We start from the raw sequence: 13,878 nt of genomic DNA on the forward strand, positions 1-13,878 counted from the left end.
GTGCACTCAATTTCACGCAGTCAACCTTATCACGCAAGTTGCAGGAACGTCCAAAAATGGAAGCACGGATCAACGATAACCCTAATGCATTGTCATCGAAGCGGCCAAGGATTGTCACAAGGCCCGATGTCGAACGTGCCTTAATTCTGTGGGTTAGGCACATGGAGAGTAGACGTGAAACAGTGACTGGGCCTATGCTGCGAGAGAAACGGAAAAGGTTTGAAGATGAGTTTGATGTCCCGGAAAATGAAAGGCTGTCGGGGGAATGGCTCCAATCATTTTGTACTGCCTACAAGATTCGCGAGTACCGACGGCATGGAGAAGCTGGGTCTGTTGACATCGAAGCTGTTGATAAAGAACGAGAGCGTTGTCGTAAGATCTTGGTGAAGTTTGCTCCCAAAGATCGGTGGAATTTTGACGAGACATCATTCTTTCCTTAGTGAGTGTTCATTTATATTAATCTATGTCACCTAATTTTTTTTTCATTTTAGTGCACCTCCAGACCGTGGCCTTGCAACACGACAAATGAGTGGTAAGAAGAAAGAGAAATTCCGTATCTCCATCGGATTAGCCTGCAACGCAGATGGAAGCGAGAGGCTCGAGCCTTTTTTTATCGGCAGGGCAAAGAAACCCCGATGCTTCAAGAAGCAGACACCGGAACAGCGGGGATTTTATTATCGGAATAATAAGAAGGCTTGGATGACAGCAGTCATATTTGAGGAGTACGTGGACATGATGATATGATTGCTGTTAATATCTAATCAGTGGCCTAGATGGATCAAAAAACTCGATCTTCAGATGAAGCAACAAAACCGGCACATTTGCATGTTTATTGATAATTTCTCTGCCCACAGCATCTCGTATCAACCATCAAACATTGATCTTGAATTTTTTGGGCCCAACATGACACCATTTGTCCAACCATGCGATGCTGGAATCATCCGATGCTTCAAGGCACTATATCGCCGTAATTTTTGCGCGCGTGCTATTGATCTTGACGAAGCTGGCGAACGGGATATTTATAAAATTAATATTCTCGAAGGCATGACAATGGCGAAGCAAGCATGGTATGCTGTCACGTCCGAAACCATCAAACATTGTTGGGATCACACTGACATTCAAGTGTAAGTCATCTTTTGACCTCATTTTTTTGGGTGCTCAAGTCTATCACAGTGATCCAACGACTAACGCTGACACACGGCCTCACACGGATCCACTTGCGTGGAACATCGTCCACAAATTCGCAACTACCAAAATGTCCCTTCCCAATGCGGAGAACAAGCTACAGGCTCTTCTTGGCGAGCGCTACATAGATTCTGATTGGAGACCGGCCCTCAAAGCTGTAATGGATGCTGAAGGAGATGTGGAGATGGCTTTAAATGCCATTGATGCACTTATGCAAGCTGCATCTCGTCGTACCGGCCTCAAAATTCGTATTCCCGCGCGCTCACAACAAGCTGCCCAGCTATCTTCTACCGAAGCTGCGCTTATGCAATCAGTCCGAGAACTCCAAGCACGCAATCGCATTTTCGGTACCTTGCCAACTATTGATGAACTTCTGGACCCCGCCGAGGAGAGAGATAAGGGAGAATTCTCTGCTTTTGAAGGTGGTGACTCATCCATTGCAGACACGGTCCGCCACGAAATTGCCGTTGCAAATGGTGAAGTTATCGAGGTTGATTCTGATGACGACGACGACGACGAAGCGGATCCATCAATCACTCGTCAAAATATTCTCGATTTGTGCCAGCAGCTTGAAGTTGGATGCATGCAATATGGTGATCCTCAATTTTCACTTGATTTATCATCACAACTTCGAAAGTTTCGCGCGAACCTACAACGCGAAGAACTACTTAATGCTAGACAAACTTCTTTAGAACAATTCTTCTCGGTATAATACATGTACTTCTGTAGGACTATGGACGATTTTCTGTCACACTTTTGGCGGAGGTCACATGCGTCACAATAGTGTGACACATATGCTATTGCATATGTCTCATAATGCATAACGTTTTGGCGGTCCCAACGGTATGCATTATGAGCATTTCAACTGTACTCTTGTGAGGGAAATGACTCGGAATATGACACTCTTTCAAGTTGACATTCACTGCCTGCGATGTCACTCTCACTGCTCAGCTAGGCAACCACAAATCCTGCACTCTCAGCCTCCTGCTGCCATCTGACGCTGTCATCCTACTACCACCTGTAGCGGCTGGGACCTGTTCTTCTGGCCATGGGACACGGGGATGCGTTGGACCGTGATGAGATGATAGATTTCGTTATGAGCTGCTGGGATGAAGAGGCAGGTTTGTTCTCATTAAGAGATCCATGTCATCTCGAGCTCACATTCTACAGGTGCTTTTGGTGTTTATCTTGATCATGATGCGCACCTGCTTTCTACTCTCAGCGGTATTTGTTTGCATCGCGGCACTCGCTATTCTGGACAGATTGGATTGTGAGCTTCTGTACATATGACTACCCAGTGTTCCTGATTCTCTGTTTACAGGTTTGCTACAGCGTCTGTGTGCTATCCGCCCTTTCTATTGTTGACAAGCTCACACGGACAGACTGGAGGCCTTCATTCTCTCTGTGGTGCGAGAGGATGGAACAAGGTCTTGTGAGGAAAAGTGAACGAGGAACGGGGGAGAAGGGCTAACAGGTAAGAGTCTAATCTCAGTCTTTGGGGAACAGAGCTCAATTAACAAAACGTGTACCTAACAGGTAAGAGTCTACTACTACGTCGTGTTAGCGTTTCTAAACAAAAAGGTAACTTGAAGGTATAATAACTCACGTCTCAGTCTCTGGGGTACAGAACTGAGACGCCCGTTTGGCTTCGCTCTAGGATTTACACTGTAAGTGGTTCTCTGATCGAATATATAGAAATGAAACATTGATACTTCGCAGACTCGGGGCCGACGTTACTCATCCATCGTTCCTGGCCCTTTCTCCTTGCACTCGCACTCTTTACTCCTCGTCCAGTGCCTTTCTTTCAGCTCGCTCGGTCTTCTTCGTCTCGGACTCCAACACAAGGATGTGAGAGGGTGAGGGTGCGACAGAGGTGCGAGAGGGTTCAACAGAGGGTGCGAGAGGGTTCGACAGAGGGTGCGACGGAGGTGCGAGAGGGTGCGACGGAGGTGCGAGAGGGTGCGACGGAGGTGCGAGAGGGTGCGACAGAGGTTCGACAGAGGTGTGACAGGATGCGACGGAAGGTGCAACAGAAGGTGCGACGGAGGTGCGAGGGGGTGCGACAGAGGGTGCGACAGAGGTGTGAGGGGATGCGACAGAGAGGTACGAGGGGATGCGACAGAGGTGCGAGGGGGTGCGACAGAGAGGTGCGACAGAGGTGTGAGAGGATGCGACGGAAGGTGCGACAGAGGTGCGAGAGGGTGCAACAGATGATGCTGATGCATCAGAGGATGCAACGGATGTACAAGAGGGGTGCGAGATGATGCGCAGGATACCAATCAGTGTAGTACTAAGAACTTGGGTCACGTACTTAGAGCAAATCTATTGAAACGCACCTGCAAAACTACCAAGCTCACTAAGGCCTACATGGGAGGAGCTCTGGAGGCTCGTGAGGAGGCGCTGAAGGCCCGCGAGGGAATGCGAGAGCATGTACTATTATTAGATGGCGGGAGGGTGGGTCTCAGAGACTAGTTTCCCGTAACATAGAAAGTGGGTCTCTTAGACCCATTATAGGCACCGAGAAGTGCTGCCTGAGGTGGCTGAGTGTCTGAATCGTGTGGGCGCTTAGTAATGTCCATTATGTAACCTTGTGGCAATCGCGTCAGTTTAATCGTTTACCGATGTATTGGATGACTTTCCGTAGGCAAAATAATCCAGAACAGAATATACCGGAGTCTCAAAAATATTACGAATACCGATGATATGATAATCTATACTGGAATAATCTGCCGTGCGCTCGTTCAATTGAATTTAGTCCAGTCCTTGATGGACAATCGCCTTACAATCCAGCGGCTGCTTCTTGACGAAAACGAGGCCAACCTTTTCGACGACGATGAAAGATTTCAGGTCCTCGCTGCTGCTATCATTGCTGGGACTGAGATGTCACGACAAGAGCGTGTTGACACTCGGCACCCACATCGTTTATACCTCTGCCGACCCCAACTGCTTCCAAATCCTCGCATCAACACTCCATGGCAGGTACTATACATTAGCCAAAATGATAGAGCATTCATCACTACAATGGGCGTTGATGTATCCACTTTCTCTTCACTACTTACTGCAGGATTTGCGCAAGCCTGGTATGAAACGCCAATTCCTCGTCATGATGTCTCTGCACATGGAAATCCACGGATAGATCAACGCTCCCTCAATGCCGCAGGGGCACTTGGGCTCGTGTTACACTATCTTAGCTCTACTATGCACGCTGTCAGCCTCCAGCAGATATTTGCTATCATCCCCAGTACTGTCACCCGATACCTTCACTTCAGTCTTGACCTTCTCTTATGCACGCTCCGCACTCTACCAGAAGCCAAGATTCAATGGCCACGAGGCCCAGATTTTGAGCGCTGTAGTGCTCTTGTGGTGGCACGTCATGGGAGACTTGGAGGGGCATTTGGTAGTATTGACGGTCTCAAACTACCTGTTCAAACCTCGGAGGATGTTGATATCGAGAACGCCACATTTAATGGGTGGCTCTCAGAGCACTTTATCAGTTCTGTATTGGCTTTTTCAGCTGAAGGTAAGTTCAAAGCGGCCTCGTCACTCTAGCCCTGATTAACAACATTAAAGGGGTGATCATTGCTGCAAGGTTGAATGCCCCAGGCAGTTGGCATGACTCACGTCTCGCTCATCGAATCTATTCCTTGCTTCGAAACGACACCCCCCCTGGTTACTATATTGTCGCCGACACAGCGTTCCCTCGTGGCAGCAACGACATACAGGGCCGAATCTGCGCACCTCTCAAACAAGGACAACGTGTCCGAGGCTCACTCGCTGAGATTGACGAACGGATGGCATTTAATCGCGAGCTCCTGTCTTACAGGCAGACTGCTGAATGGGGGATGCGTAGTCTTCAAGGTGCCTTTGGAAGATTGCGTGTACCACTCGAAATCGCTGACAAGGACTCACGGGGAGATCTGATCGAAATCTGTGTTCGTTTGCACAATTTGCGTGCAATCCGCGTCGGCATCAATCAAATACGTACGGTGTACCTCAAACAGTGGCAGGATACGGTTGATGACATCGCAGTATGGCACAATTTTGAGAACATGTTGTTTTCGGAGCAGAGGCAGAAAGATCGTGTTTCAAGATTCCATGTCACACTAGAGTACGAGTAGCTTAAGACTTTGATTACTGAACCAAACTATGACAAAATGTCATCTATTTCTATCTGTATAAGCTGCGCGAGTGCCTTGAGCGAGTGAAACTAGAAACAAGTATCTAAGCTGCGCGAATGCCTTGAGCGAGTGAAACGAGAAACAACTATATCTAAGCTGCGCGAATGCCTTGAGCGAGTGAAACGAAACAACTGTCTAAGCTGCATGAGTACCTTGAGTGATTGAAACGAGAAATATGTTACCTTATCTATCTAAGCTGCGCGAGTGCCTTGAGCGAGGGAAGCAAGAAACTACACCTCTGGTGTTTGACAACGAGCTAATGTGCTCATGGACAGAACATCACCCTCTCCCTCACTCTTGATGTCTATTACATCCACCCGGGTCTGTTCCTTCTTACGACGAACAATCACCGAATTGAGTGGGCGTCCTGTGCCACGCGAACGGGGTCTTGATGCCCAGGGGCGGTGGACAAAGCGAGGAGAAGGTGTCCTACCAAAAGGAGGACTATCATGGTCATATCGAGGAGAGGTTGGAGGGAGGCCTAAGTTGTCAGTCTCTGGGGTTTCTGGATCGCTGTGCCAGATAACAGATTGGCCTCCATCAGGGTAATAAGTATAGTCCGCGTGTTTTGGTTTCGGTCTGTGCTGGCGACGAGATCTGGGAGCAGCTTTGTTAGGAGCAAGCTGTTGAACTTGTGTCATCTCAAGACGAAGCTGGGTAAGGTCACGCTCGCGTTCAGTAGTGTAGAGTTTGCTTTGTAGGTCGAACAGTTGGCTCCGTAATTTCTCTGCGACGGCGTTCGCGTCACGCAGCTGCTCTCCCTGGGCAAGTAACTGCGTGTTTGCAAGAGTCCTGGTTGCACGATTCTCGTCCCGAGCTTGCTGGGCAGCAGGGTCAAAGGCGCCACTGATGCGAGTAAGTAGCTCCGAGGCTGCTGCACCTCGGCGACGTGGCGCAGGTGCATCTGTCCGAGTGGCACGGGTGACTGCAGTGTGCTCAAGGGGGGACATACTTCGCACCTTCACAGGTGTATCGTCAGGATTCAACTCATCGTCGTAGTCCGAGTCGTTTAGATCGCGCGTGCCAGCGCGGTTATTGATGCCTGCATCAATCATATGGGCACGAGTCACATCGGGAGGACACACTCCATCGCCGGTAGGCTTTGTGGTCTTCACCAACTGAGCTTGCAATGTGAGCTATTAGAACGCCGTTGTAGAATAGAGTGGAACTTACTTGTTTGAATTTGGTTTCGAGTGACTGGGCTTTACGGTGAGGGCGGTCATGGCGAGTTGCCCACTGCGTGAACTTTGAGTGGACTTCCTGCCACCCTTTCTGACCCAGAGGGAGCACGTCTTGGACAAGGTCCAGGAGAGCTTTGACGTCTTCCGAGCTGTAATTGTTAGAACCATTTGGGCGACCACGTTTGGTCCTTAGTTCATCCTCGTCCTCGAGGGCACGCTTTTGAGGGAGGTTGCCTCCATTCATGTCAGTATTCTCTTTTCCCTTGCCTTTCATAGCTCTGGTCGTGGTCTTGTGACGTGCCCCGCCAGTTTTGATAGCAGGAGCGTATCCCCGACACTCAGCAATGACTGACGGGTCACGAAGGTCCCGGTCTGGCGAGTCCGGGAGCGGGATATGAGCAGGACCCTGGTATGCGCTAGACAGCATGGAGCGGAACCCAGCTGGTGAGGGCGGTAGTGACAAGTGAGGTTGAGAGAAGTTGGCCGGAGTTGTAAGTCCGAAATCCAAGGGCGCAGCTGCATGTCTCTGCAAGATGATAAATACTTGTTGTGAAGATCAGAGAACGAAGTCTCACCTCATATGCCTGAAAGCCTTCAGACCGCTGCACTTGAGTGACAACCTGGGCAATCCCAGGATGGGCCCGCCAATTTCCTAAGTCATCACGCGCATACGCATTCCCTGCGCCATCATAGCGCAACTCGGGAATCACCTGGCTACGAGGGATAATCATGGATTGGGAGGGGGTAATATCAGACATTGGAGGGACTGAATATTTAGGTACTTACCTTGTGGCTACCGGTACATGACCTTTATACACAAGTGTCTGTTGAGCCGTCGGGTGCAAGGGGTGCGCATATTCATAGTAAAAAAAATTGCAAGGACCCTGGTGCTGGTAACGGTGCAACGCGAGCGCGCAAAGCAGGGACATGAGGGTGCCAACTTGACTTTGAGAGACTATTGAGAAATTTTCACTATCAGAGGGCGAGGATTGGTGGGAGATTAACACTAGGTTGCATTGGGCAATATTGGAGGCACCGTCAGGTAGTGACTCTGTTACCGGGCACAGAGGACCAAGCATGTCGTAGTGGGCACTTGGTATCACCTAGATAGTGGCAGGAGAGAGAGACATTAGCATACTTGGCGAAGGGTTGGGAGGTACCTCAATATTACTGCGCAAGGTGCCGCATTGCGTGCCATGCATCTCGAGCAAGGCTGGTTATGTCAGCGGATATTGCTGGCGTTAGTGGCCCAAAACGGAAGCAAGTCGTCGCTAAAGTCTATTGGGGGGGGGGTACCCCCCCCCAATAGAATTAAGGTTTATTGGGGGGGGGTAGATGACACATGGTTACGAACTGACTGGAAATGAACAGCGGCATCGCGGCACACCTGCCTAATATAGGTTTATATATGATATGATATTCTAATCAGAATATTTCAGCCTACGGAAAGTCATCCATTGTGCTCTCCCTTCGAATGATATTCCTAGGATGTGGCACAGAAGCGCGGACTATTAGTAATATTGATGTAGGTCTCAGACGCGCCGCTTGAATCGTTTTTCAATCCCTCCGAACAGGACAACTTCAGCGTTTTGATCACTTTGCATCGACACGCTCCGCCATGTCAGGTTCAACATCAACATCACAGGATCTTCCCACAACTGTCCTGCCGCTCTCACCGCAAGAACGTAATGAGATCGATCGAGTCGTAGTCCAGAAAAATCCCCGCGTCCTGAAGATGATCGATGAAGATACAGAGGACACATCGGATCTCCTTGCCACGATCACGCTAGGAACACTTGTGGAGGCCAGTAGTAAATTGCTCAAAGGTGGACACTCGAAGGTCAATCTTGACCTGGACATGGCGGGGCAGGAAACACTGCAGAAACACTCTCAACTACGGGAAATCATCCGCCACGCCTGTCAGACGCGCTCGTTCTCTCACATCGCTGACCTCGGTGAGTGTTCGTGTCAGCGACATGAATGTCCCTCTGTTGACAGTCGCTGGAAATGCAGCAATATTTCAAATACCCCTAGCTAGCGATCCCGTGCGGTCGTCTCAAGGTGAGAGACTTCTATCTTGTAACATCTACAGTCACATCTCAGGTCAGTTGTATCCTAGATGAGGACCGGTCAGACTTTCTTTACGATTCATTCGTCAGACCTTACGTTGGCAAGGCTGTGGACGGTTTCTACGAGTACCTGAACAATAACAACATGGAGTTCAGGGGTCCGCATGGGCCATACTATGCTAAGTTCTGTTCGATCGTCCAAAGTTCTGGTACGGGAAAATCAAGACTAATAATCGAGGTCAGTGTTTTATAGTCCGTGTTCGTATCAGGTGGCTAAAGCATCGAATTTAGCTCCGGAACAAGGGTGTTATTGTGTTGTACATGAACCTTCGTGATCGAAGTGATCTGGGCTTCCCTATGCGAGACCTAGTGCCCGCGCGTATATTGACGGAAGATACGGACTGCACTGCAGCCGAGTATACCGCTCGTTGTTGCGCGTTCTTTACAGCAATATTTCAGACACTTCAGGAGGATCTGAGTGGCAAATTACCTCGGCTACGCTCCGGCAATCCTGATCCTGTAATCAAATCATGGAATGACCAAATGTGCGATATGCGCTCGAACGCTCGTTCCGAGTTCTTTCAGAAAGTTCATTCTCGATATCAGGAGGTGAGCAGGGAAAGTCATAGTCTCTTGACAGATGGACTAAATAAGTTTGCAACAGACCCTTACCAAGATCAAAATACCGAACCCCGGAGAGAAAACCGACGTGAACCCCGCTGCGCCAACAGCAGAGGAGACCACCGCAAAGTTAGGGAGTATGTCTCTCACAGGTAATTGTTGTAATTTGCGCAATGCAGCCATCCGAGCTCACACTGCGTAAACAGACGAAAAGATCAGGGCGCCGAAATTGGAAGGCGAATCATTCGTCACGACATCTTATAACAACATGCTGATGGCTCTGGGTATATTGACTGAGAACAAGGACCAGGTCTCGAATCATGATCCCAAACTCGTGATAGCATTTGACGAGGCCCATCCTCTGAGCAACATGAGTGCAAAGGGTTTTCGTCCATCACATATCATTGGCAGGACGATCAACTGCTACTCCAGGAACAACAATGCACCGGTCTGGGTCGTCTTTGCATCCACGACCTCGCAAGTGGCAGATTTTTCAGCGCCGAAGTCGATCCGTAAGTACCTGCTATACGCTGCCTGTTTCCAATCTTGAACAATCTAGCAGATGATTCTCTGCGCGTAGCGGTAGCAGGCCAACTCCTCTATCCGCCCTATACACGTCTTGGTTGGGACCAGAATGCAGATTCTTTGTCTAGTACATTGGCGAATAATGTTGCGAGCTTTGATCACATCGTTGGGTTCGGTCGTCCACTGTTTGTCCCTATGTTTTTATTCTCGTTTTAAATCTCGTTGACCACCATGAATAGATGGAAGTCACTCGTAGGGAAACGTCCTATCTCTGAAGTTTTGGTACTGGCTGCCCAGAAACTCTGCAAATCGATCACATTCAATGCGAATGATGCGAACCAGGCTCTTGCTATCCTGTCCCAGAGATTCGGTCTCGACATTTGCTTGGGTCACCCCGATGCTGTGTCTTATCTCGAAAAGGCAGTAGCTAGTTACCTGCGCATATGCTTTTCGACGACCGAAGATAGGATGTGGTCCTTCACCGGTTATCCATCGGAGCCCATTCTGTCTTGCGTTGCAGCAATGATACTCCATAGGACGCCTGGCGATGTGGATAATGTTTTGTCGATCTTGAAAAAAAAGATTGATGGTGGGATGGTCGAGATAGGACAGAGCGGGGAGTTGGCCAGCAGGCTTTTGCTGCTTCTCGCTAAGGATCTCTTTGTCCGCAAGGACCACCCCAATGGCGTGATCCAGGATTTACTCTATTACGGAAGTGGGGATGCGGAACTGATCGACTGCCGGAAGGTCTTCGTCATCGATTTCCTGGAGTACCTATTTGGCCAGACATTCTGGTCGAGGACAGTTGAAGGGGCCAAGGCAGCTTTTCAGCATGCTTACATCAATTTCTCGCACTGGGTGTCCATGACAGAGTTCATCTCACCGCCAGTTCCCGATCAAACTGACGCCGATTTGTTGAGGTAAGCAAGCTTCGAGGCATTGCGATATTATATCTGAGATTATCACCTCTGTATAGTGCTAGATGCAGCGCCGAAGAGTGGACTTTGCGCCACTGGCATCGCACAAGCGCGGTCCAATGCTGTCATCTGCAGCCGCTCGTCGACAAGATGATTCCCATTTATTTTGACGATCCTGCCCTCGGTCCCAGTGATCTCAATCGCGTGTCACAGATATTTATTTCCGACAAAGCGGGGAAGAATCGCCATGAGCATGACTTAGGGTTGGTCACTCGCACGCATGATTCAATCCAGTGCCTATCGAATCTCCCCTACATCGCTCTTCTCCTCGACCTGAATGTGGAACCAAAGCTTAACGTTACGTTCCCGGAGAAGGAGCCAAATCACATCGAAACAGACCGATGTCTGCGGATCTACGCTTCTGGAATAAGTGAAACCACATTTCCATTCTTGAGCGAACATCCCGGTGTTGCGAGGCAGCTGCGTGGGCTTGTCTCTCGGCAGAAGGAGGCACCATCCCAAACCATTCTCGAAGCCCTGGTCAAATTTGGGAGTACGGCTAGGCTACGCAACTTGCAGTGGGAATTACAAGATGCATGATAATCCAATACAACTCGGATCATAACCAGACGACTGCAGTACAGTGAAAAGCGATGTAGGACATGTTCCTGTGTATGATAGATAATGATCGTAGCGCTACTGCTCTGTTGAGTCGATCTGTTTCCACCCTTTGTGACCTTGTAGTTTTACGATTGTTCAAGGAACTTTTTCGGCCATTGTTTGATTTCACATTTTCGCTTATACGGTGGGCATAAATGGAGGCTTCAATTGTGCTAATTAGATATCCACCAAAACTTGGTCATCATGGGGTCACTACAACTGAGTCGGTATCGAACGAGACGCATCCCACAAATGGCGGAATTTTTTTGCACGAACCATAAATACAGCTATGTTCGATAAGAACTCGTGACAGCCAAGGACAAAAGCTTTTGAGCAGGATAGATGGAATTGCGGGTAATGAACAGCATCACAGTAATACGCTATTGACCGTCCATCTCCCTGTTCAGTGATGTCAGGATTGCATCGCGGTGTGGTGAAAGAAGCGTTTCTTATGGTGAGAAGGCGAGGGACGCCGGCCCCAACACACATGATACGGATACATGTACACAAAAACAGCGACGACACTCGCAGCGCTACGTGCACACTGCAAACTGACGAGGCCTGGCTTTCGTCGGGTCAAGTGCCACGATTTCGATAAGTAGTACACAAGTTACAGGACTGCATGATGAATGAAACGTACATGCCAATAAGTCGCCACTTTGTGGAGGTACAAGCATCCACTCTTCCCGCTGAAGCTTTTCAGCTTGCTCACCTCTTCCTGAAGTTTCCTTCTCTTTTCCTCCCTCTCCAAGAACTCTTCCACGCCTGACTTGCCTTCTATTTGTGAAGCATAAACTGCAGGAAGTGGTTGAGGCCCAACATCTGAATCCGAGCCATCATCGTAAGGAGCGTGTGAGTGAGGCAATGACGGTCCTACATAGTGTCGTTTTGGAAGTGGTGTATTCGATTCGCTCTTTGAGGGCAACGAAGGCCCAGCTGCGCAGGAGGCAGTAAGGTCAGGTGGCAAAGCCGGTGTGTAATCGTCGTCTTCGTCAGAATTTCCTGATGACGCAACGGTTGGAAGGAAGGTGTGCAGGAATTTGTGGGCCTATGGAAGACATTTGGGAGTAGCGATGAAGCACTTGGTGAATTTGTAACTCTCTAATAGCTTATGTAATCGTAACAGCGCAACGCAAACTCGTTGGCTCACAGATTACTAATTACGGTGTGTGCACCTCTTATTTTTTAGATGGAACGATCTAGTTGGGGAGCATCCCAGAGACTTCTCATACAGCATAAGGTCCCTGCGCGCTCGAATAGCAGACGCGTACGCCTATTTCGAAACTCGTGGTGATTTCTCAATACCTTTAACATTGCAAGTTAAGTTTACTAATAGCTACAGCCTGACTTGACTCGAGTCGGAGAACTCACGACACCGTTTGTAGTACTGCTTGGCGCAAGGTTCAATATATAGTAGTAAGTAGCAACGGTATACGACTCGTTATTTGATAATCTAGGGATATCATATCAGCGAAGGGGCGGCGCCCAACTTTGAATTATCTCCCGCACCATCATCGTTTGCCTCCACTCACAAATTTATAATCTTATTCATCATCCGCACGCTACATACCTATCCAATCAGTTTATTCATCTTGAATAACCCGAATTCCGGGGTAAGCAACTATCGACCATTTGGCCACGCAATCCCAGTCCCAAGGCCCTTGCCTCTCAGAGGCCCCTTTTAACAAATCGTATCTCAGCTCCTTCAGGGAACAAGCCTACCCACGGCACCAACAGTCCACATAAACCTCCGCATCCATGGCCAGGAGGGTACAAGCACCCTACATTTGCCTTCCCAGCATCCACCCGCAGGACTTCACCACGAGCGGTCCGCGCTAATGCCTGCATCCGTGTGGAACGGACCCAACTTCATAGCAAGAGTTAGTAAACATGGGGCCTGTCAAGTTCGTGTCACCAGCCAACGCCAGTAGCCATCAGCTCGACGACTGGCATCTTCGTGTTCAAGTTTGTCTTCCTCAGCAGATGTGCCAGCCCCCGTGGCTGAGAGTCTCGTATGCCGGGCAGAGGGGAGGGTTATACTTATCTGCTGCATCCGCTGTTATAGCATGATACGCAGAAGAGAGCAGCAGAGGGAAATAATATAGCGTGGATTCCGGGGAGTATCATTTCGGATGGTGCCCACAGCCGATATGTCTTTTGCCACGCACCTTTTCCTATATTCATCTGGTAAGGTGGACTCAACCGTCCCTTCTTCCGGCTTATGAAGGCAGTCACAGGATATTTCAGCGTAGCCCGACTGCAAATCGATACGCTGATCGCCAACAGCTGTTCTACTTCAAGTTCTCGTGTCAGTATCATAACTCGACCCCATGGAAAAATCAGGAATTTCGTTCATGTCTTGATTTGTACACGGGGATGCCGACACTTGGCGACGTTGGACGTTACCATCATAATGGCCGTCGGTCGCAGCAAGCTCAGATCTCACCCGGGATTCAGCTCGTTAGACTGATCAGAAAGGTGAGTGTTTTCTCGTGGTCCTCTTTAGACGACGCTCTCTCGTATGTTGATAAGATACGTATAA

The 13,878-nt window shown here is 49.1% G+C and overlaps 2 protein-coding genes across 2 annotated transcripts; one reads left to right on the plus strand and one right to left on the minus strand.

Moving 5' to 3' along the window:
• Nucleotides 1-2,964: 2,964 nt before the first annotated feature.
• Nucleotides 2,965-3,615, minus strand: HD556DRAFT_1525640 (uncharacterized protein; the record flags this gene model as incomplete). The annotated part of the gene is made up of 2 exons (XM_041309278.1): nucleotides 2,965-3,495; nucleotides 3,553-3,615. 2 exons carry the CDS (start codon nucleotides 3,613-3,615, stop codon nucleotides 2,965-2,967), a joined length of 594 nt encoding a protein of 197 aa, XP_041163334.1.
• Nucleotides 3,616-8,655: 5,040 nt separating this feature from the next.
• Nucleotides 8,656-11,413, plus strand: HD556DRAFT_197516 (uncharacterized protein). Its single transcript, XM_041309870.1, has 7 exons — nucleotides 8,656-8,851; nucleotides 8,905-9,222; nucleotides 9,278-9,386; nucleotides 9,441-9,746; nucleotides 9,797-9,944; nucleotides 9,999-10,679; nucleotides 10,736-11,413. The coding sequence occupies exons 1-7, from the start codon at nucleotides 8,759-8,761 to the stop codon at nucleotides 11,274-11,276; spliced, it is 2,196 nt and encodes a 731-aa protein (XP_041163335.1). The 5' UTR covers nucleotides 8,656-8,758; the 3' UTR covers nucleotides 11,277-11,413.
• The last annotated feature ends 2,465 nt before the right edge of the window (nucleotides 11,414-13,878 follow it).

Source organism: Suillus plorans (genome assembly GCF_016647745.1).
Source record: "Suillus plorans strain S12 chromosome Unknown HD556scaffold_13, whole genome shotgun sequence".
In the NCBI taxonomy this organism is placed as follows: Eukaryota; Fungi; Basidiomycota; class Agaricomycetes; order Boletales; family Suillaceae; genus Suillus; species Suillus plorans.

Coding starts and splice junctions, on each gene's coding strand:
- HD556DRAFT_197516 (XM_041309870.1), top strand. CDS start 8,759: ATGGAGTTCAGGGGTCCGCATGGGCCATACTATGCTAAGTTCTGTTCG. Junction 9,223..9,277: donor TTCATTCTCGATATCAGGAG/GTGAGCAGGGAA, acceptor AGTTTGCAACAG/ACCCTTACCAAGATCAAAAT. Junction 9,747..9,796: donor TTCAGCGCCGAAGTCGATCC/GTAAGTACCTGC, acceptor ACAATCTAGCAG/ATGATTCTCTGCGCGTAGCG.